This window comes from Pistacia vera, unplaced genomic scaffold (assembly GCF_008641045.1).
Source record: "Pistacia vera cultivar Batoury unplaced genomic scaffold, PisVer_v2 Contig373, whole genome shotgun sequence".
NCBI lineage: Eukaryota > Viridiplantae > Streptophyta > Magnoliopsida > Sapindales > Anacardiaceae > Pistacia > Pistacia vera.
Window position 1 is genome coordinate 780418 of NW_022196194.1, and position 23665 is coordinate 804082.

The following is a 23665-nucleotide window of genomic DNA, read 5'->3' on the forward strand; positions in this document are numbered from 1 at the left end:
ATGGTATTACATAATCAAAATTAATCATAAAATTCTAAGATCAATATTAATATCTATATCTCCATTTATATTATTATTCTCATGTAAAATGGGCAATACATATTCCTCTTCACTTTCTTTATGCAAAATAGGTAAATTTGGACAGATTTTAGTGAATCGAGTTGGGTGATCCGGTTTTGACCCGAATTTTTTTGAACCTTTAGCCCAAATTAATAAAGTCATATCGATTTATATCGATATTTTTACGGATACGTATCGCATCGTATCGTAGGATACATATTAATGTATTGAAAAGTTTATGATACACTCTCAGATACGTATCGTTGGTGACCTCTATCGAGTCATATCGTATGATACGTATCGGGTATCGTAGGATACTAACAACCATAGTTTGATCCATAAAGAAAATGGCAAAGTTGTAATAAAATAAAGCAAACATGGTTTAAAAATAAGATGAATTCGTGTCATTACATCAAAGGGAAAATGAGAGCGGGAGTGAAAGGCTCAAAGCCCACAAAAGGCCAAGCCAGTTTGAACTCTAGATGCTCCACAAACGGCGCTACTCAAATGGCCTCCAAAACCTTTCTTCGTCGTTGTTCTTCTTCTTCTGAAACGGTTACGAAAACCAAACTCTCATCTTTATTTACAAATTCATGTAAGGTGACTACAAGTATACCACAAGGTTCAGTACATAATGTGGAAGAGGTAGCGAGGCTTGATAAATTCCTTCAAAAAAATTGTAAACAAGGTAATATCAATCTTGATGAAGCACGCTATTTCTTTTGTTTAATGATTGATATGCAACCCAAACCACCGATTTCATCATTCAACTGGTTGTTTGGAGCTCTTGCTAAGAAAAAATTTTATGAAGACGTTATTTTGCTGTACAAGCAAGCGGATTCGATGGGTTTGTTGCCAGATTTAATTACTTTGAATGTTTTGATTAATTGTTTTTGTAACGTGGGTCGAGTTTGTGATAGTTTTGTTGTTTTCGGGAGGCTTTTGAGGTGGGGTTTTAGCCCAAATGTTGTGACTTTGACTTCTTTGATTAAAGGTTTGTGTTTGGAGAAAAGGGGTACGGAGGCTACGAGGTTGTTCAAGAAAATGGTTGTCTTTGGGGTTAGGCCTAACGTGATTACGTATGCCACTTTGATTAACGGGTTGTGTCGGACAGGGAACACGAGTGTTGCGCTTAGATTGCATGAAGAAATGGTTGCTGGTAATGGTGAACGGGGTTTTTTTTGTAAGCCGGATATTGTTTGTTATGGTAGTATTATTGATGGTCTTTGTAAAGATGGGTTGGTAGAAAGGGCAAAAGAATTGTTTATAGAAATGAAGAGTAGAGGAATTAAGCCAAATGTGGTTGTTTGTACCTCTTTAATTTACGGTTGGTGTTTTGTGGGAAATCTGAAGGAGGCTAAAGGCTTGTTTATTGAGATGGCGAATCGAGGTTTGCAGCCTGATTTACTGACTTATAATACAATGATAAATGGGTTTTGCAAGGAGAGGAAGATAGAGGAAGCTAATGGATTGTTGGAATTGATGATCCAAAGTGGTTTGCAACCATGCACATATACTTATAATACTTTGATGGATGGTTATTGCTTGCTGCATAGATTTGATGATGCAAAGGAGCTGCTAATCTCTATGGAGAGTAAGGGTTGTAAGCCTGATGTTGTCAGTTATACTACTTTGATCAATGCCTATGGCAAGAATAGGAAGTTAGAGAATGCTATGAGTCTTTTCAGGGAAATGAATTCAAAGGGAATTAGACCCAACATTGCTGCATATAACACTTTGCTGACTAGTCTTTTTCTATCAAATAAGGTTGGAACTGCACGGAAACTATTTGATGAGATGAAACTTCATAATGTTTCTCCTAATTTATGTACATATACAATTTTGATTGATGGGCTATGCAAGAATGGCTGTGTTCTGGAGGCAGCAAAATGGTTTCGTACTTTGGAGTACTATGAGTTTAAACTTAGTATTGAAATCTATAGCAGCCTCATTGATGGGTTGTGTAAAAATGGAATGATCGAAATTGCTTGGGAGATATTTCACAAATTGCCTCAAAAAGGCCTAATGCCAGACGTTACGACATATACCATCTTAATCAATGGGTTTTGTAAAGAGGGGAAACTACAAAAGGCATATGATTTGTTATTTGATATGGAAATGAATGGCATTGCTCCAGACGTAATAACATTCAATGCGCTTATGCAAGGTTTCTTACAAAATGATGATGCAACTAAAGTGGTTGAACTTCTTCACAAAATGAATGACAGAAATGTGATACCGGATGATATCACATTTTCCATAGTTGTGGGTTTACTGTCAAAGGATAAAGAACTTTTGAAGTTGCTTCCTCAATTTCCTCTGCAAAAGTCAACAAGTGGCTGACATGATAAATATTGCTGCACTTGACTATAAAAACCATCTTCAATGCTGTGAATGTCTGTAAGTTTATGCTACAAGTGATTGTATTTTCTCTTTCTATTTTCTATGTAGCGTCCGTCGATCATAAGTCTTCACGTATTTAATCATTTATATTATTTTTAAGTTTTTTTGCTTATTGCAATTTGTTGTTGCTCACCTGAATTCTGATTCCTCTAATTATTTGAAACTCTATGCAATTTTTTGTGAAAGCTAATTAAAGTTGAATAAGGTAGATTTGAGTTCAATTTATTGAGTTTTCTTGATCCTGAATGCCTCCCTTTTCTCTTTTGATTCATGGGCTTCCTCTTCCCATAGGCTTTTTCACTATCAATCCATCCTTTACCAGCTTTCTTATGTCCATTCCTGCACTCTCCCCTTAGGAAATGGAGAAGGAGATGTGATTGGCCTCATTAGGATCGAGCCACACTCTCCCCTTACCACTGTTGAGAACACTTGCAGCCAGCCTTTTCTAAAGCTTTAAACACAACATTTTTAGTTTGTTTTGCAATAGAAAGTATTACAATTTGAAACGCAAATCTTCTAGATATATTGCTAAATTTACTTGATGCAAATGCAAACTTTGCACCTTATTATATAATTTAAATTTTTTTAGGCTGAATGAGCTTAGTATAAAATATAATTTAATGTTAAATATATTACTATTGTATTAATATTATTTAATATGGAATACTTAAAATATTGGATATCTATGCTTGGGATTCAAGTGAAACTTCTTGTCTTTTCTTGGGGACAGAGTACGGATAATTTGATACTGAACAAATAAATATATAACCACAAGCTCACACTATATTATCAAATCAATAATGTTATCACAAACCGCTTGATTGTCGATGATTACTGGGTCGGTGAGAGCAAGGTTTGAGGGTTATGGTGAGTGATGAACAGGGAAACAAATGATTGTGGTATGGTGTCACAACGATGTCAGAATTGGCCAACGGTTAGCCCAAATTTTTATGGGATTATCCATGACCCAAATTGTCCGCCCTATTTCCGGCCCATTATGGCCGAAATAAAATGTGTGCAAATGTTGAGTAGATAGATTAGACACCAAACTGATGATTTTATATTTAGAGAAAAATCAGATGTGAAAATGACAGAAATGCCCCCACTTTATTCCATTAAAAAACATAACAAATCCTTTGCTCAACTCCAGTCTTACCATTTTCAAAACTAAGATGGGTGATCAGAGTGAGAAACCAAAGGTCTTTGAACTTAACAATGGATCCATGCACGTCAAAATCTCCAATTTTGGCGCCACAATCTTGTTGCTCTCTGTACCTGACAAACAGGGCATTTATTTGTTTATTTAAATTTATTACTTAGTCACTTTATTTTTGCTGATCGATGATTTTTTTTTTTTTCATTTCGTAATTTTTTGAAGGAAATTGGGCTGATGTTGTTCTTGGATTCGATTCTATTGAACCATATGTCGTAAACTTTCAATCTTTTCTCGACCCCATTTGATATTTTGTCATCCTTTTATGATCGGATGAAAAATCTTATTCTGGGTTAGGGGTCTATACAAGTCAAGTCGACCCGAGTATCTGGACACTCAAGCTCGGTTCGTGATGAATAGTATCGAATTCGAGTTCGATCCGAGATCGTTCGAGCTTGAATACTTGGGCTCGAGCTTGAGCTCGGGAGTATGGGTGGCTACTCGAGCTCGAGCTTCGAGTTTGTTGTGAGAAGGGGGTTGTTTGTCATTTTAAAAACTTAAAAATAAAAAAAAAAAAGTTACAAAACTTGCAATTTGGCCCTCCTAGAGAGATGAAGCTCGCAAGCCTATCGAACCGAGCTTCACCCTGATCGAACTCGTCTTGACCCCTTAAATGAGCCACTAAAGCTCAAGCTCGACTCGATAGACTTCAAGTTGAGTTCGAGCTTTTCATGAGCGGAGCTGAGTAGTCGGGAACTACTCGACTCGCTTCTCATCCATATTCTAGGTACATTGATTACATTGTGTATGGATCTTAAACCATTTGACTATTTTTTTCAAAATGCCATTTTTCCATCCAAGGATGTGTTTTTAACTTTGCCAGAGTTTTTGGGAGGTCAATAAAATTTGGAGATTTGTTCATGTTGGTAATTGTAAGGATAAAAGTTATAATATATATATTGGAATATTTTAATAAATTGAATGAAATAAATGGAATGAAAGTGGTGGTGTAAGTTGAGAATTTGAAAGATGAAAGGTTAGTGGATTAATGCAAGAGGTTTTAAGAATTGGAAAGTGAAAAGGGGAAAATAATAGTGGAATTCAATGTTTTTTCCCACCTTGAGTAGTATAAAAAGGTGTTCTTCCTCTCATTTCAAACACACCAAAAATTTCAAACTCTCATTTTCTCTCTAGTTTTTAAGGTTTTCCTTTGTTGGAGTTAAGGCTTAATTCAGTTCGTTAGCATAGAAGAGTGATGCTTCTTTTTGCTATTCATCAGTTGTTGTATCCTGGGAAACAGACGTTGCTCAAATCCTTATGCACCCAAGTGAAGGAGGCAAATCTGTTTTAAGGAAACCATGTGTTACATAGGCCTTGGCATTCATCCTAAGGTTTTATTCTTTACTAGATCTCTTCCTGTCAATCTGAAAGATCTCCTACACGTGATTCAATAAATAATTTTTTGGTTTAGATTTTCAGAAAATGACATCTGAATATAACCCCGGTGATGTGCCGAAACAAGTTGTGGCTCCCACACCAACTCATGTGGCATCGGTCTCTATTCCTATGAACAATGCAGAAAAATCGAAAAAAAATCAGTGGATCATTTCAAGAGGTGGCAACAAAAGATGTTTTTCTATTTGACCACCTGAATCTTGCGAGATTCTTGACTGAGATGCTCCTACGCTCAAAGAAGATGAGCACAATGTTTAAGTTATTAGTGCTATTGATGCTTGGAAACATTATGAATTTTTGTGCCAAAATTATGTCATGAATTGTCTGACAGATTCATTGTATAATGTATACGCTTCGAAGAAAATGGCCAAAGAATTATGGGAGTCTTTAGACTGTAAGTATAAAACTGAGGATGCTGGGTCCAAAAAGTTTTTGGTGGGACGATTCCTCGATTATAAAATGGTGGACTCAAGAGCTATTATCAGTCAAGTGCAAGAGATCCAATTGATTTTACAAGAAATTCATTCTGAAGGGATGGTGCTAAGTGAAACTTTCCAAATAGTTGCTAGTATTGAGAAGCTACCTCCCGCATGGAAAGATTTCAAGAACTATCTTAAGCACGAACAAAAGGAGATGAATCTTGAAGAACTCATTGTTAGACTTCGGATTGAAGGAAACAACAAAAGTTCTAAAAAAAGAGGGTTTATTCCTATAGCAGCAAAAGAAAATGTTGTGAAGCATGGTCACAGTTCTAAATTTAAGAACATAGGGACAAAGGCCAAGCTGGGGCCAAAAGGAGGCATCTCCAAGAAGCCAAAAAAGTTCCAAGGTAATTCTTAAAGGATATTCCAAAGTGGCCAAAGCCTGTGCTAGCAATCTGCATTCACTGTGATAATCAATATGCAATTGGAAGGACACAGAGCAATGTATAATGGTAAGTCTAGACATATATGTGTCAAGCCAATCGCAAAATTAATCTTAATTACCATAGTCAGTGGTAAGCATGCTCGAATGCACAGGGAACAAAGACTAATAACCTATTACATATTTGAGCAAACTAAATGAAGATGGCAAATGAATGATTAAACTAGGAAAGCTAATTGCTAATATTGAAGAACTTAATTAAAACTAAACGAACTAAATGCAAATAACAAAAGTTTGAAATTAAAACTAATGAAGACTTTATAATAAAAACGTTGCTGCTACGATTTTTGTTCGACACGAGACCAACTCACACAATTCTCCTCTACACTCTACGATCCCCTAAACCTACAAGGCAAGGTAGACCAATGAAATCAGTTTCTGGTACTCTAGGTATAATATATCCTGTCTCACCCCGATCACTCAAGTTCGATTGGTTAAAGACTATCATTGAGTATTGACAAACACTACAAGACAATACCACTAATTGGTAGCGATTAACAAATTCAATTTGTCAACACATATCATCCAATCAACCCAACTACATAATCAATGCAACACAAGTAGAAATGGCATTAAATGCGAATATAACTCGATTACAATTGATTTGAAGTAATTTAAAGCAATACTCAACATTTAATTATCTCAAACCAACATTCATCATGCAATAGGTTTATATCAACAATTAATCTCAATGGACAACACCAACAATCACAAATCATGTATCAAACTACATTAAACTATAGTAATCAAACATGAAACAAAAACAAATATAATTCAATACACAATACTAAACCAAATGTCTGACAATCAGGTTCATCCAACTAGTCAATAGCTGTTGAGAAGAGTCATGGGTGTCGATCTCGATCTCACCTACACTGTAACAGACAACTGAAAGCTCAACCGCACATGGTGGTGTTGACAAAGGTCGAAAAGTTGGAAATGGGGCTGATCATGGTGAAGAGGACGTAACCGACAACAAGATGATGCAAAAAGGTGCGGAAATGACCAACGGACAACCCGAAATACAAATAGTCGCAAGTCGTTGGAATACGTTAGTTTTTTTACAGGTCTTCCAGTAAATGGAGGCAGAAGTGGGATGCAAGGGTACTGAAAGATAGATCAGGTGATGGTGATGATAGATCGACTGATTGGAAGGTGAAAATAGGCCAAAAAATGCATGAAAACTGGCATGAAAACTGAAAAGGGGTGGCGGCAATGAGGGATTCCAGCGATTTTGGTGTCAACAAAGCTTGGAGGAAGGTGGATCTTAGTGTGGGGAAGGTAGATCGGCCACCAAGGGAGTGAAAGAGTCACCAGAGAAGCTCAAATGTCATCAGATTGTGAAGAAACGTGGTGGTAGAGTGTGTAACATGGCCGAAAAATGGAGGAAACACGGTGGGCGTGATGGTGGAAGGTGAACCGATGCTTGGGGGAGATGAACGGTCATTAGATGGTCATCGGAATCTGGCAAGATGAGCTTGGGTTTGATGGGAGGCGGCTGCCCAGATCTGGAACTATTCATGTTGTTTTATACTATGTCTGGTAAATTTTAGATCAGTGCCTACATGAATGAAAACTGACAAAATCAACCCCTAAAAATATGAAAATTTACCCCCAAAACAAAATAAATGAGACAAATTTAGACCTAACAAATGATTCACACCCTAATATCAACTACAAACATCTCAAAAATCATTCCAAAAATGCACAAATTGTAAGAAAAAATTAAAATGTGATTTTTCATTAATAATTCCAAATTTTTTTTTTCAATTGTCTCAATATAACTTCAATTTAATTGCACAAAGGGTCTTTTTATCATCAAAATAGAGTCACTTTCATAACTCTAAAATACGTCGTTGACATGATGCCATTAGACAACTACTCTCAACAAGAATTATCTATATTGATTATGTGAAGTTAAAAGATAATTTAGTAGATCTGCTAACCAAAGGGTTAAATAGAGAGATTGTTGAAAAATCATAGAGAGGAATGAGACTAAATCCCATGAAATAAGTCAATATAATGGAAACTCACCCTAATTGAGTGGAGATCCCAAGATTTAGGTTCAAAGAGACAACTTAATAGACTTAGATAGATCACTGTAAGAGTTACTCTCAATCTGTTTCTATGATTAAATGAAACAATGATGCCCGTAAGGAATAAGGTTAAGCAAAGCTTTTAATGATTCTTATGCATCGGGTTTCCGAGCAGAGTAATGCGGGATACTCTTAAAGATATCACATATGTGAGGAAGAAGTATGGTCGCTTCTAAAGGGAATTGTATAGGGTTCAATTCTTAAGAACTTCTTGTAGAACCAGGGGTATGTTTATGGCCAAAACGAACATAATAATGAGAACTGAATAATATCACGGAGGATTCTTGTGTGAACTATGTCATCATTTACATAAATGACAAATTAGTTTAAGGACATCATATTTACTAATTAGTCAGTAAAGTAAAATCACTTTCACAAAGGTAGGTTCAAAGGGTAACACCTACCTATTCTATGCAAGTCCAACTATTTAAATTCCATCACTGCGTCTTATGTATAGATCTGTTAATTTCATTCATGTAGGGGATTGTGGGAATATTTTAATAAATTGAATGAAATAAATGGAATGAAAGTGGTGATGTAAGTTGAGAATTTGAAAGATGAAAGGTTAGTGGATTAATGGAGGAGGTTTTAAAAATTGGAAAGTGAAAAGGTGGAAAATAATGGTGGAATTCAATGTTTTGTCCCACCTTGAGTAGTATAAAAATGTGTTCTTTCTCTCATTTCAAACGCACCAAAAATTTCAGTCTCTCATTTTCTCTCTAGTTTTTAAGGTTTTCCTTTGTTGGAGATAAGACTTAATTCAGTTCATTAGAGTAAAAGAGTGGTGTTTCTCTTGCTATTCATCTGTCGTTGTATCTTGGGAAACAGATGCTACTCAAATCCTTGCAAAAGCTTGCCTTCTGTTTTCCGGCAGGTGGGAACTTTGCCACAGCACTATTAAAACTTTTGTAGTCCAGCAATAGCAAGTCTCTAATTCTTCTGTTTCGCCTGGTAATAGGTTACCCAGGAGATGTGTCTGTGACTGCAACTTACACTCTTACTTCAAAAACGATGTTGAGACTTGACATGGAAGCCAACTCCAATCAGTTTAGCTCAACACACCTACTGGAACTTGGCAGGCTATAACTGTGGGAACGTACTTGAGCACTCAATTCAGATTGGGGGGTAGCACATTACTCCCGTAGATGAGAACACTGTCCCAACCAATGAAATTAAGCCAGTCAAAGGAACCCCTTTTGACTTCACCTCTGAGAAGAAGATCGGTGCATCAATCCACGAAGTGGGTTTAGGGTATGACTGCTTGATTGTGGGGAAGAGAAATCGAGGTTGAAGCATGTGGACCAATGCCCCTGGGATGTAGTTTTACACCGGGAACTATGTGAAGTAGTATTCTCTTGAAGTGTGGATATTGAAATAAAGGTTTGTTCTAGGCTTGCCAACGGTGAATAAGAGAGTATTTTCAATGATCAAAATTTAAAATATTTAGTACACTGTGACATTTCTATACATAAATAAATCAGGTTATTCTGGACTTGGTAATAACCAGACTTGGTAGAGATTGGTTGCCTATTATCAAAAATTAACCTTCCCAAGTAACGAGCTCTTTAAATTTCTGCAAAATTCTAATTCATTTAAAATATTTATTATTGAAATGGGAAAAAGAAAAGGAACTAAAAAGCCTCTAGTTGACCTGGTCTGTAATAATTTGTTTGAATCACATCAAAATAAGGTCAATTTTATTCATGCAACCAATTTCAAATAGGATCCTTAAAGGTTTTAGATGATAATTTTTGCTTTTTTTTTTTTTAATCATAAATTATCCTCAAATTTTGAAATTGTATCATGGATACCTCTTTTTGTTATCAAATATTATTAGACGGATCTTCAAAATTTAAAATTTTGATCACAAGTATTTTTTTGCACTAGCCCGTCTCGTTGTCCGTTTATAAAACATTTTCTTATAAACAAGTTAAAGAAGACCAAAGTTACCATTTAACTCATCTATGGTAAACTACAATATAGTTTCAAACTTCAAAGATATTTTATGATAAAAAGTATGAAAGTTGTCATTCGAATGATGAATTTAGAAACCTTAAAGATAGTCGATGATAATCTCCCATTTCAAAGATTTTTTTTTTTTTTTTTAACAATAGATGGTTGTAATTAGAGATACAGTATATAAAAACAAGTTCTTGCACACAAATTATGTATTTCATTAAACTAGAAAAGTATCAAAACCAATTACGTTCTTTTCTTGACATTCAATATTCTAAGATATTCAACTTTCATATTGACTTAAATGAAATTCCCATTTGTAATTTGGGAATTACATGCACATTGAAGTTTTGATATTCTTTCAACTCACACACAAACTGTAATTCTGGATACGAATTTCCTTGCACAACAGAATTGGATAGTCCTTATGCCTGTTTTGGATGGTAGTTTAAGGAGATGTGATTGGCCTTATTAGGATCAAGCCACGCTTTCCCTTTGCCACGCTTGAGAACACTTGCAGCCAGCCCTTTCCGGAAGCTAAATTTACTTGATACAGAAGCAAACTTTGCACCTTATTCTATGATTTAAATTGTATTATGTTCTATTGGGAGCCTGTAATTGATTAAAGATTAAATATATACTATAGTATTAATGTCATTTAATATGGAATACCTAAATTATAACCATAAGCTCACATCGTATTACCGAATCAATAATGTTATGGATTCGGTATAATCTTAGAATTCGAGTTTTCGATAGTTGTTTCTCTTGACATTATAAACAAAATATGTTTATTTGTTCACTTAAAATGTGATTAAATAATATAGTTTTACTAAATGATACTTCATTTTATATACTAGTCAATACATACATAAATGTCCAATATTCTCTCTTATCTATCTTGACAATTCATGTAATTGAAGGTTTATAAACTAAAAATAACTTATATAATATGCATACATTAACTTAGGGTGAGCGATTCCAAGTACCCTGCATTTTCTGGGGGAATCGGAATCGAAATCACACAGTGCAGGTTCCCAAAAAAAGGAACCGGAATCGCACAATGAAGATTCTTAAATTCAAGGAACCAGAACCTAAAATGCAGGTTCTGGTTCCTTTCCCGGGTACCCTGTAAAAAATTAATTACCCCCTATTAGTTTAAAAAATGACAAAAATACATTAAAAGTTTACAAATACACCCCTAACAAATTTTGATTACTCATTCATTTGTGTCCAATGTAACTCATAGCCTATAATCTCTAGGCAACACTTGAATTCAATCAATTCATCACAATTCACATAAAATCTATGAATCAAAACCAAAGTTTCCGGGAAAAGTCTAAGTTTCTCATGAAACAAACAAGAATTGGGTATTTTGCTTTGTTTGTAAATGTAAAATTACAAAATACCCCATTATTTATACTAACATTCCAGGGGTCTATTTGATAAATTAATAAATTATTAATGTTTATAAATTTATCAATTTAATGTTATAATTGGGTATTTATAATATACTAAATGTAGTGTAGTAAATTTAATATTATAAATTAGTAATGTTTATAATGTAATATAGTAATATTGTAATTAATTAAGTAATTATTAAATTATAATGTAATATTATAATTAATTAAATAATCATACTATGCATTTATAATATAATATTATAATGAATTAAATTTCTAATTATTTAATTAAATATTGTATTAATGTTTATAATGTAATTTTATAATTAATTAAGAAATCATACTATTAATTTATAATGTAATGTTACAATTAATTAGATCTTTTAACCATCTAATTAAGTAATGTACTAATGACTAATGTAATAAATTAATAATGTTTATAATGTAATGTTATAAATTTATAATTAATTAAGTAATCGTTTAACTATGCAATGTTATACATAATTAAATGATTATACTATAATGTAATGTTATAATTATTTAAGTAGTTATTTAATAATAATGTAATTTTATAATCAATTAAATTTCTAATAATTTAATTAATTATTTATGTTTAATGTTTATAATACAATGTCATAATTAATTAAGTAATCATTTAATTATGTAATGCTATAATTAAATAAGTGATCATACAACAATGTAAATTATAATATTATAATTAATTAAGTAATATACTATTTAACTAATGTAATATTATAATGAATTAAGTAATCATACTATAAATCTATAATTTAATATTGTAATTAATTAAATTTCTCATCATTTTATTAATATACTAATATTTATAATAGAATGTTATAATTGATTAAGTAATCATACTATAAATATATAAGGTAATATTATAATTAATTAAATTCTTAATCATTTAATTAAGTAATATAATAATGTAGTAAATTACTCATATTTATAATGTAATGTTATAAATTCATAACTAATTATATAATCATTAAACTATATAATACTATAATTAATTAAGTGATCATAATATAATGTAATATAATAATGTTATAATTTAATTAAGTAATTATTTAACTATAATGTAATGTTTAATTAATTAAATTTAAGATAATTTAATGAAGTAATCATTTGTTTATAATGTAATGTTACAATTAATGTTTATAATATAATGTCATAATCAATTAAATAGTCATATAATTATGTAATGTTATAACTAATTATGTAATCATACTATAATGAATTAAGTAATCATACTATAAATCTTGAATATAATATTATAATTAATCTGTTTATAATATAATGTTATAATTAATTAAGTGATCATTTAATTATAATGTAATGTTACAATTAATTATGTAATCGTACTATAAATTTATAATGTAATGTTGTAATCACTGTTTTAAAAGCCAGACCAAATCGGTCGATCCAACCAGTTGGACCGAGAACCGGTCACGTATCTAGTTCGAGTCAACATTAAACCCGCCATTATCCATTAAACCGCTTTAACCTATTTAAAAACAGGATAAAATCAATGAACCGTCATATAAACCAGTCTGATTTCAAAAAACCCTAACCCTACGCAATCACACTATCGTAGCACATTCCATCTGATTTCCATCTTTGTTTCTCAGCTTCTTCTCTTTCTCAGTTTCTCTATGAAAATTTCTCAGATTTCTCAGCTTTTCTATGAAAATTTCTCTCTGAAATCCCACTCAAATCGCAATCAACTCCACTCCCTAAAGTCTGAAATCGCAACCATTCACCAAATCGCAACTAAACTCTCTGAATTCGACGATGTCTTCCTCCCTCGCCGGAAATCGACGACAGCTTCGTTCCTCACTGGAAATCGACGGCAACAGCTCCATTCGTTGATGACAGCTCCATTCCTCGATCCAGGTAATAAACACGCCATTCCTCGACAGCTGAGGTTCCTCTGTCTATTCGATGAAGTGAGTACTGGTAGTTATGGTAGTTATAGGTCATTGAATCGTCCCGAGATTCTCGCTCATCCAGTCGAATTGCTGATCTGCTTCGCAAAATCGATGTTTCTTACTTGTAAGTGTTGCATTTTTTCTTTTTAATTTAGTGCAAATAATAAGCAAGCTAAACTTAGACTTTTTTATTTTTTTATTTTTGAAGAAGAAGTTTAGGCGATGTGTTTGATTCTGAAACTGTAATTTATTTTTGTTTGCTTATTTGTCTCTGTAGTGTAAATTATGACCAGTTTAAGTGTTGATTGGTATATAGTTTTGATCCTCGAAATTAGGTACCCTTTTTTTGTTTTTTTGTTTTTGTTTTCTTGTTTTTTACTTGATGGGTTCTCACTCTTTTACCTTGTGATCTTGCTTTATGTATCTGGGCTTACGTTGTTGCTTTGGATCAATGCTTGGTCTGGTCAGAAAGCTATGATTTTTGTGATCAAGATCTGGTTTTTGTGTTCATTCGAGCCTTGGTCATGTTCATATCGTTTGTTCTGATGATTTATGTTTCCAGATTAAGTAGCTGAGGTTTGTGTATTCTAGTTCTTGGCTGCAGTGTGCGATGATGGTGATGGTTATTATGATGAAGATGGTGAAGAATTTTGATGCTAGTGTGTGAAGCTCAATCAACATAGAGACGGATGAAAGAAAAAACACTTGCACCAAATGTTTTGTTATTAATTATTATGTATTTTGTCATTTAATATGTAATGGATGAACACAATATCATGTTTTGGATTTGGATTTGGATATTAGATTGTTTTGGACTTGGATTTTAGATTGTTGTTAAATACTTAAATTATGCTAGAATTGTTATTGAATTTGAAGTTTGAATCATGATGTGTAGTAATATTACTATATTATAATATGAGTAATACTAGCCTTACAAAGAGGCATACAAAGAGTCATACAAAGAGTCAAATCCAGCCCTTGAAAGAAGGGAAAAAGAGAGAGAGAAAGAGGCAATCATAAATTTCAAGGGTTAGATTTGACTCTTTGTATGACTCTTTGTATGCCTCTTTGTAAGGCTAGTATTACTCTTATAATATATTAAAGTTTTTAATATGGTGTAATTTATATGTAATAAGTATAACTGTATATTTATTTAATTAGGTTATTCTAAAAATTTAACTTTTTCTATTTTAAATTTTTTTTATATGTAAAATAATAGAAACCTCCCATTATTCACATTTCACAAATATTTTCAGGTTCCAAAACAGGTTTCAAACAGGTTCTAAAACATGTTCCAAACAGGTTCTAAACCGGGTACCCGCTATAGGTTCCAAATAGGTTCCAAACCGGGTACTCATTTTCGGTTCTTTTTCCAGATTCCGGTTTCGTTTCCTCCACACATAAGAATCGGAACCGCACAATGTCGGTTCCAATAAAATGGAACCAGAACCTACCCTCAGAATGCCGGTTCCTGGTAGGTTCCGGTTCCGATTCCGTTCTATCCACAGGTTTCGGTTTTACCCAGTACCCGTGCTCACCCCTATATTAACTTATGCAATTGCCACACTCTCCCCTTACCACACTGGAGAAGACTTGCAGCTAGTCTTTTCCGAAGCTTTAAACACACTATTTTTAATTTTAATATATCTTTAACAATAGGGAATTATTTCAATTAGAAACGCAAATATTCTACATTTATACCTCAATTTACTTGTTGCAAAAGCAAACTTTGCACCTTATTCTATAATTTAAATTGCATTATGTTCTATTGAGAGCCTTTAATTGACTAAGATTAAATATATACTATAGCATTAGGGTGTATTTGGTTGGGGGGTCAATGAGATTACTGAGGTAATGTCACCGTACATTGCTTGATTACCATGTTTGGTTGTCATGTAATATAAGATTCCAGTAATCTTCCAATACCAATAGTAGTTACTATTAGTAATATAGAAGGTAATCTGATTGCCTCTATTTCCTCTGCTTGAAGCCTTGCTTCTTTTGTCCCCTTCCTCTTCCCATTTCCTGAATGCATCCCTTTTCTCTTTGCTTGATGGGCTTGCTTTGTTCTCGATCTTCAGTGGATTGTGCTGGGCTTCTTCACTATCAATCCATCCTTTACTGGCTTTCTTATGTCCATTCTTGCAATTGCAAGTTTTCATTTATCATTAAACATAATTTTAGTTTGAGAACACTTGCAGCCAACCTTTTCTAAAGCTTTAAACACACCGTTTTTAGTTTGTTTTGCAATAGAAAATATTACAATTTGAAATGCAAATCTTCTAGATATATAGCTAAATTTATTTGATGCAAAAGCAAACTTTGCACCTTATTCTATGATTTGAATTTTATTAGACTGAATGAACTTAGTAATTTTATATGATTGTATTACGTTCTATTGAGAGCCTTTAGTTGACTAAGATTAAATATAGTACTATAGTATTAATGTTATCTAGTATGGAATACTTAAAATATTGGATATCTATGCTTGGGATGCAAGTGACACCATACTTAAAATATGATATCACAATGATGCTAGAATCGGCCGATGGTCAGCCCAAATTGTCATGTCCACAACCCAAATTGTCATCCCTATTTTCGGCCCGTTATGGCCCAAATAAGATGTATGAAAATGCTCAGTAGATAGATTAGACAACAAACAGATAATTTTAGATGAGTAATACTACGTTTACATCATCCCCATCCCCATCCACCATTCTCTTACATCATGACGTGGCAGCTTACGTGGCAGTACTACCTCATCTACCACATCATTTACCCCCAAATTTAAAAAAGAAAAATTGCTAACCCTAAATCAACTTTCACTTTATTATTTCAAATTCCAATTTTTGTATTTCTTCTTCACCATTGCTCTTCTCTCCACTGAAACCCTAACCCTAACCACCAAAACCATAGAGAGTTTGACCCATTCGTTTCAAAGCTTCTAAAGTTTGACAGAGGAACCAAAAGAGACAAGTGAACACATTGAGCGTCGTGGATTCCTCGAAATTCCATCATTCCTCTGATCCCTATATATGTTTGATGCAGGATGCCAATGATGTCGAAGTTGCTAGTGGATCCATTTGCCAAGTGTGAAGGTGATTTTTCTTACCACCGTGAAGTGTTGTGCATTAGAACACAAATATTATCTTTGTGTCTTCTTATTTCACCTCTCTTCATTTATTTCCTGAACAGCCACAACAACTAAATGAAACAATGAGGATTCCCAAGGAAAAAATAGACATTCTTAAGGATCAAGTATTTGGTTTTGATACATTTTTCGCGACAAGCCAAGAGCCATACAAGGTGGATGGATTACTTCGATGGCTTTCAATGTCTTGTTTGCAAATTTCCTGTGTAAAAAAAAAAAAAAAAAAAAAAAAAAAAAAAAAAAAAAAAAAATTATTTCAATTTGAAATGCAAATATTCTACATTTATACCTCAATTTACTTGTTGCAATTTTGCACCTTATTTTATAATTTAAATTGTATTATGTTCTATTGAGAGCCTTTAATTGACTACGATTATATGTATACTAATATGGAGTACTTAAAATATTGGATATCTATGCTTGGGATGCAAGTGAAACTTGTTTTCTTTTCTTGGAGACGAAGTAGGGTGATTATTTGATATTTAAAAAATAAATATATAACCACAAGCTCACACTGTATTACCAAATCTATAGCTCGAATTTGTTGGTAAAATTACAAAAGAATATGAATCCTGTACTATTTGAATTTAATTAGTGAAATTCTTTATTTTTATTTTAACGTTTTATTTTGATAATAAGATCTGCAACACAAAGACAAACAAACTTCAGAAGTCTCTAGAATTTGCAGTACAAAGGGTTACATGGCTCTAAAGCAGGCTATGAATCTTTGTATTACTTCCAAGGTTGATGTTATACCTTCGGAGGGTGATTCTCGAAACGGAGAAAGGAATTTGAGTTTCAGACGTGATGGTAAAGGAAGGTGATGGAGGAGCAAGAAGCTGAGTGACAAGAATTGTGCAGATTGTGAAAACGAAATTGCAATGTGGGGAGGAGAATTAGATAGAGGAAATGGTTGATCCAAGATTGAAAAGAAAGTTTAGCAATAATTGGTTGAAATTGGATTTAATAGTCAACAGTAATGCTTAAGGGCCTAGAGGTGTTTGGGTCAGGTTATGCACATCTCAAATACTCCCTTAGAAAAATTTCTTCAGTGAGAGAAATTTTATTTCTTTTAACATGCCCTTGGTGTCTGGATAATAACTGTGAACCCCACAGGTTTCAGACAACTACATTTTATCCCACCTCATTTCGGGTGAGATTGTATTATTTATAGGTAAACCCACAAACGACTCACCCATTTTGAACCCGAGATAATCCGCAAACGGCGCTAATCAAATGGCCTTCAAAAGCTTTCTTCGTCGTTGTTCTTCTTCTACTGAAACGATTACGAAAACCAAACTCTCATCTTTATTCACAAATTCATGTAAAGTAACAGCAACCATACCACAAGATTCAGTAGATAACGCTGAAGAGGTTGCGAGACTTGATAAATTCCTTAAAAAAGATTGTAAAGAAGGTAATATCACTCTTGATGAAGCACGCTTTTTCTTTTGTTTAATGATTGATATGCAACCCAAACCACCGATTTCGTTATTCAACCGGTTGTTTGGAGCTCTTGCTAAGAAAAAATTTTATGAAGACGTTATTTTGCTGTACAAGCAAGCGGATTCGATGGGTTTGTTGCCAGATTTAATTACTTTGAATGTTTTGATTAATTGTTTTTGTAATGTGGGTCGAGTTTGTGATGGTTTTGTTGTTTTCGGGTGGATTTTGAGGTGGGGTTTTAACCCAGATGCTGTGACTTTTAATTCTTTGATTAAAGGTTTGTGTTTGGAGAATAGGGTTACGGAGGCTACTAGGTTGTTCAAGAAAATGGTTGTCTTTGGGGTTAGGCCTAATATTATTTCTTACGCTAGTATTATCCATGGTCTTTGTAGAGATGGGTCGGTAGATAGGGCGAAAGAAATTTTTTTGGAAATGAAGAGTGGAGGAATTAAACCAAATGTGGTTGTTTGTAACTCTCTAATTTACGGTTGGTGTTTTGTGGGAAATTTGGAGGAGGCTAAAGGCTTTTTTATTGAGATGGCGGATCAAGGTTTGCAGCCTGATTTACTGACTTATAATACAATGATAAGTGGGTTTTGCAAGGAGGGGAAGATAGAGGAAGCCAATTGGTTGTTGGAATTGATGATCCAAAGAGGTTTGCAACCAAGCATATATACTTATAGTACTTTGATGGATGGTTATTGCTTGCTGCATAGTTTTGATGATGCAAGGGAGCTGCTAATCTCTATGGAGAGTAAGGGTTGTAAGCCTGATGTTGTAAGTTATACTACTTTGATCAATGCCTATGGCAAGAATAGGAAATTAGAGAATGCTATGAGTCTTTTCAGGGAAATGATTTCAAAGGGAATTAGACCCGACGTTGCTGCATATAACACTTTGCTGACTAGTCTTTTTCTATCAAATAAGGTTGGAACTGCACGGAAACTATTTGATGAGATGAAACTTCATAATGTTTCTCCTAATTTACGTACATATGCAATTTTGATTGATGGGCTATGCAAGAATGGCTGTGTTCTGGAGGCAGCAAAATGGTTTCGTACTTTGGAGTACTATGAGTTTAAACTTAGTATTGAAATCTATAGCAGCCTCATTGATGGGTTGTGTAAAAATGGAATGATCGAAATTGCTTGGGAGATATTTCACAAATTGCCTCAGAAAGGCCTAATGCCAGACGTTATGACATATACCATCTTAATCAATGGGTTTTGTAAAGAGGGGAAACTACAAAAGGCATATGATTTGTTATTTGATATGGAAAAAAAGGGTTGTGCTCCAAATGCTGTTACATTCAATACTCTTATGCGAGGCTTTTTGCAAAATAATGACGCAGCTAAAGTGGTTGAACTTCTTCACAAAATGAATGACAGAAATGTGATACCAGATGAATCAACATTGTCTACAGTCGTAGATCTGCTTGTAAAGCATGAAAATTATCGTGAATGTTTGGAGTTGCTTCCTCAATTTCCTCTGCAAAAGTCAACAAGAAACTGAAATGATAAATATTGCTGCACTTGACTGTAAAAACCATCTTCAATGCTGTGAATGTAAAGGGTAGTATTTTCTCTTTTATTTTCCATGTAGCATCCTTCGATCATAAGTCTTCACGTATTTAATCCTTTATATTATTTTTAAGGTTTTTTTGTTTGCTTATTTCAATTTTTGGTTGCCCACCTGAATTCTAATTCCTCTATTCATCTTAAACTCTATGCAATTTTGTACTAGGAACTTAATAAGAGTATTGTGTAAAAACTAATTAACGTTGAATAAGGTAGATTTGGTCACAAATTGATGATGAAAAAGCTGTTTCTCTCTTACATTTTCACTCTTTCAACTTATGAATATTCTCCAAAAGCACCCTTTTGATCTTAAAAGCACTTCCCTTGACCTTCAAGTAGAGCTTATGGTGCAAGTGCTTATCAATCTTTTGGAGCTCCCTGTACTTGAAAAGCAATTTCCTAAGCACTTGATGGAAGCCTCCCTTCCTCTTCCCATATCCTGAATGCCTCCCTTTTCTCTTTGCTTCATGGGATTGCTTTGTTCTTGATCTTGACTGGATTGTGCTAGGCTTTTTCACTATCAATCCATCCTTTACTAGCTTTCTTATGTTCATTCCTGCAATTGCAAGTTTTCATAATAATTAAGACTTATTTGAAATGGAGAAGGAGATGTGATTGGCCTCATTAGGATCAAGTCACACTCTCCCCACAGTTGAGAACACACCATTTTTTGTTTGTTTTGAAATAGAAAGTATTACAATTTGAAACGCAAAGCTTAATATAAAATATAATTTAATGTTAAATATATACTATAGTATTAATGTTATTTAATATGGAATACTTAAAATATTGGATATCTATGCTTTGGATGCAAGTGAAACTTGTTTTCTTTTCTTAGGAACAAAGTACGGTGATAGTTTGATATTGAACAAATAAATATATAATGATAAACTCAGGTTGTATTATCGAATCGATAATGTTATTAACTCAATATAATCATCGAAATCAAGTTTTTGATAGTGTTTCTCCTGACATTATAAACAATAAAGTAAGGTTATGCACATTATCGACGTGAAGGTGAAGCGGAGTTGGAATAGAACCAAAATATGTTTATTTTTGTACTTAAAAAGATGCCTAAATAATATAGTTTTACCAATGATTTTTAACTAAAAAATAATTATTATCGGGTCAGGTCAATCCTGGGATTGTCCATGGCCCGGCCCAAATTATCATCTCTACTTTCGCCCTATTATGGCCCAAATAAGATGTGTGAAAATGCTGAGTAGACAGATTAGAAACAAACTGATGATTTATACTTAGTGAAAAATCAGACGAGAAAAAGACAGAAATGCCCCCACTAATCTCTACTCTATTCCACTAATCTTAACCATTTTCAAAACTAAAACTCAGACGAAGATGGCTGATCAGAGTGAGAAACCAGAGGTCTTTGAACTTAACAATGGATCCATGCATGTCAAAATCTCCAATTTTGGCGCCACAATCTTGTCGCTCTCTTTACCTGACAAACAGGGTATTTATTTATTTATTTAAATTTACTACTCAGTCACTTTATTTATATATATATTGGGAATTCAAGTTCTTGTTTCTTCTGCATTCTGCCTATGATGAATTATGTTATTATCAGAATGGGGCGGCACCTTTTTTTGGGTGCATTGTTGGTCGGGTTGCAAATTGAATCAAAGAGGGTAAATTTACTCTAGATGGGACCAAGTACACCTTGCCAATCAACAAGCTGCCGAACAGTCTCCATGGTATGAATTTGCTTGAGTCAGAGAGTTAGGTTTTTCATTTTCTTATTTGATTGTGTGAAAATCTTGTGTTGTTTTATGTCAGTCCCTGTTAAAACTGTTGTAGTCCAGCAAAAGCTTGTCTTCTGCTTTCAGGCAGGTGGGAACTTTGCCACTCATCAATAAAAGCACTTTTCCATATTGCTTTGTGGCATTAATATAGTAGCCACAGTTCTTAGAGAAGAAATATAAGCCGCAGCGTATTGCTTTTGTAACGCTACAAACTAGGGTACCTAAAAGTTTGCTTTCCAATGTAGTAAAGAATTGTCCATCTTATCAACTTGAAGGAGTTACCCATTCCTTTATCGACTTTAGCGATGTCAAGTTGTTGTCAAACTAATAAGTATACCCTTCTTGTTTGATCTAAGACACACAGACACTAATCCAACTGAAGAATGCCATTGCAAATCAATCGTTGGGAGTTTATCATAGAAAAACATAATAGTAGTGGCATCTGAGGACTGGGTGGATGTATGATATCTTTATGCACTAGAATGCATTTGAATTTTTGCAAATTTATTTCCTTGATAAACTCTTCTGTCTTTTCTTTTCTTTAGGCGGTTTCAAGGGTTATGATGAAGTGATATGGAAGGTAGCAGAACAAAAGAATAGTGAAAACCCATCTATTACATTTAAGTATCACAGTCGTGATGGGGAAGAAGGTTCGTTCTCTCTCTCTCTCTCTCTCTCTCTCTCTCTTTCTCCCTGTTCCCCTCTTCTCTCATTTTTCCATCTCTAATTCTTCTGTTTGCCTCGTAATAGGTTACCCAAGAGATGTGTCTGTGACTGCAGGTTACAAACTTACTTCAAAAACGACGTTGAGACTTGACATGGAAGCAGTTCCGGAGAATAAGCCAACTTCAATCAGCTAAGCTCAACAAACCTACTGGAACTTAGCAGGCCACAACTGTGGGAACATTCTTGAGCACTCAATTCAGATTGGGGGGCCGCACATTACTCCAGTAGATGAGAACACTGTCCCAACCGGTGAAATTAAGCCAGTCAGAGGAACCCCTTTTGATTTCACCTCTGAGAAGAAGATCAGTGCATCAATCCAGAAGTGGGTTTAGGGTATGACCACAACTACGTGCTTGATTGTGGGGAAGACAAATCGGGGTTGAAGCATGCTGTAAAACTGAAGGACCCGTCATCTTCAAGGGTCCTTAACCTGTGGACCAATGCCCCTGGGATGCAGTTTTACACCGGAAATTATGTCAATGGAGTCGTCGGAATGGGAGGTGCCGTTTATGGAAAGCATGCTGGTGTCTGCTTAGAGACGCAGGGATTTCCGAATGCCATAAACCAATCTAACTTCCCATCTGTTGTGGTTCGACCGGGCGAAACATACAAACATTCAATGTTGTTTGAGTTTTCAGTTGAGTGAAGTAGTATTCTCTTGAAGTGTGGAAATTGAAATAAAGGTTTGTTTTAGGTTTGCCGATGGTGAATAAGAGAGTATTTTCAATGATCAAAAGTTCAAAACTTATAATATTTAGTACACTGGCATTTATATGCATAAATAAACCAGGTTATTCTAGACTTGGTAGAGATTTGTTGCCTATTATCAAAAATAAAAATTCCCAAATAAGGGGTGTTTATTTTGAAAGTGTGGTGTTGAAATTTTTACTGGTGACACGAGCTCTTTTAGTTACGTAACGCCTAATATTATTAAATGGATCTTCGAAGTTTAAAAATTTGATCACAAATATCTTTTTGCGTTAATCCTATAGCGTTGTTGATTTGTAAAACATTTTCTTATAAAACAAGTTAAAAGAAGACCAAAGTTACTGTTTCACCCATCTACCACAAACTGCAATATAATAGAGTAAAGACAAAGGATATCCATGATATAATTTCAAAATTCGAAGATAATTTATGATAAAAAGTATGAAAATTGTCGCTGGAATGATGAATTTGGAAACCTTAAAGATAGTCTATGATAATCTCCCATTTCAAAGATCTTGTTTTAGCAATAGATGATTGTAATTAGCAATGCATAATATAAAAACAAGTTCTTACACACAAATTCTATATTTTATTAAACCAGAAAAGTATCAAAACCTACTACGTTCTTTTCTTGACATTCAGTATTCTAATACATTCAACTTTCATATTGAACTTAAATGAAATTCTCATTTGTAATTTGGGAATTACATGCACAATGAAGTTTTGACATTTTTTCAGCTTACACACAAACTGCAATTCTGGAAACGAATTTCCTTGCACAATAGAAATGGATTTGCTTCGTGCCCTTATGCCTGTTTCTCATGACATTATAAACAAAATAATATGCTTAAAATATATTTATGCTTTACTAAATAATACTTCATTATATATATACAAG

General features: G+C 33.8%; 2 protein-coding genes and 1 pseudogene across 2 annotated transcripts; all 3 read left to right on the forward strand.

Annotated features, from left to right (window-relative positions):
- The first annotated feature begins 526 nt into the window (after nucleotides 1–526).
- On the forward strand, nucleotides 527–21044 carry LOC116140469 (putative pentatricopeptide repeat-containing protein At1g12700, mitochondrial). The gene is made up of 2 exons (XM_031426097.1): nucleotides 527–2460; nucleotides 20924–21044. The coding sequence occupies exon 1, from the start codon at nucleotides 568–570 to the stop codon at nucleotides 2401–2403; it is 1836 nt and encodes a 611-aa protein (XP_031281957.1). The 5' UTR covers nucleotides 527–567; the 3' UTR covers nucleotides 2404–2460; nucleotides 20924–21044.
- Nucleotides 3654–22705, forward strand: LOC116140480 (annotated as a pseudogene).
- Nucleotides 17765–19619, forward strand: LOC116140472 (putative pentatricopeptide repeat-containing protein At1g12700, mitochondrial). Its single transcript, XM_031426099.1, has one exon. The coding sequence runs from the start codon at nucleotides 17787–17789 to the stop codon at nucleotides 19506–19508; it is 1722 nt and encodes a 573-aa protein (XP_031281959.1). The 5' UTR covers nucleotides 17765–17786; the 3' UTR covers nucleotides 19509–19619.
- Nucleotides 22706–23665: the final 960 nt, after the last annotated feature.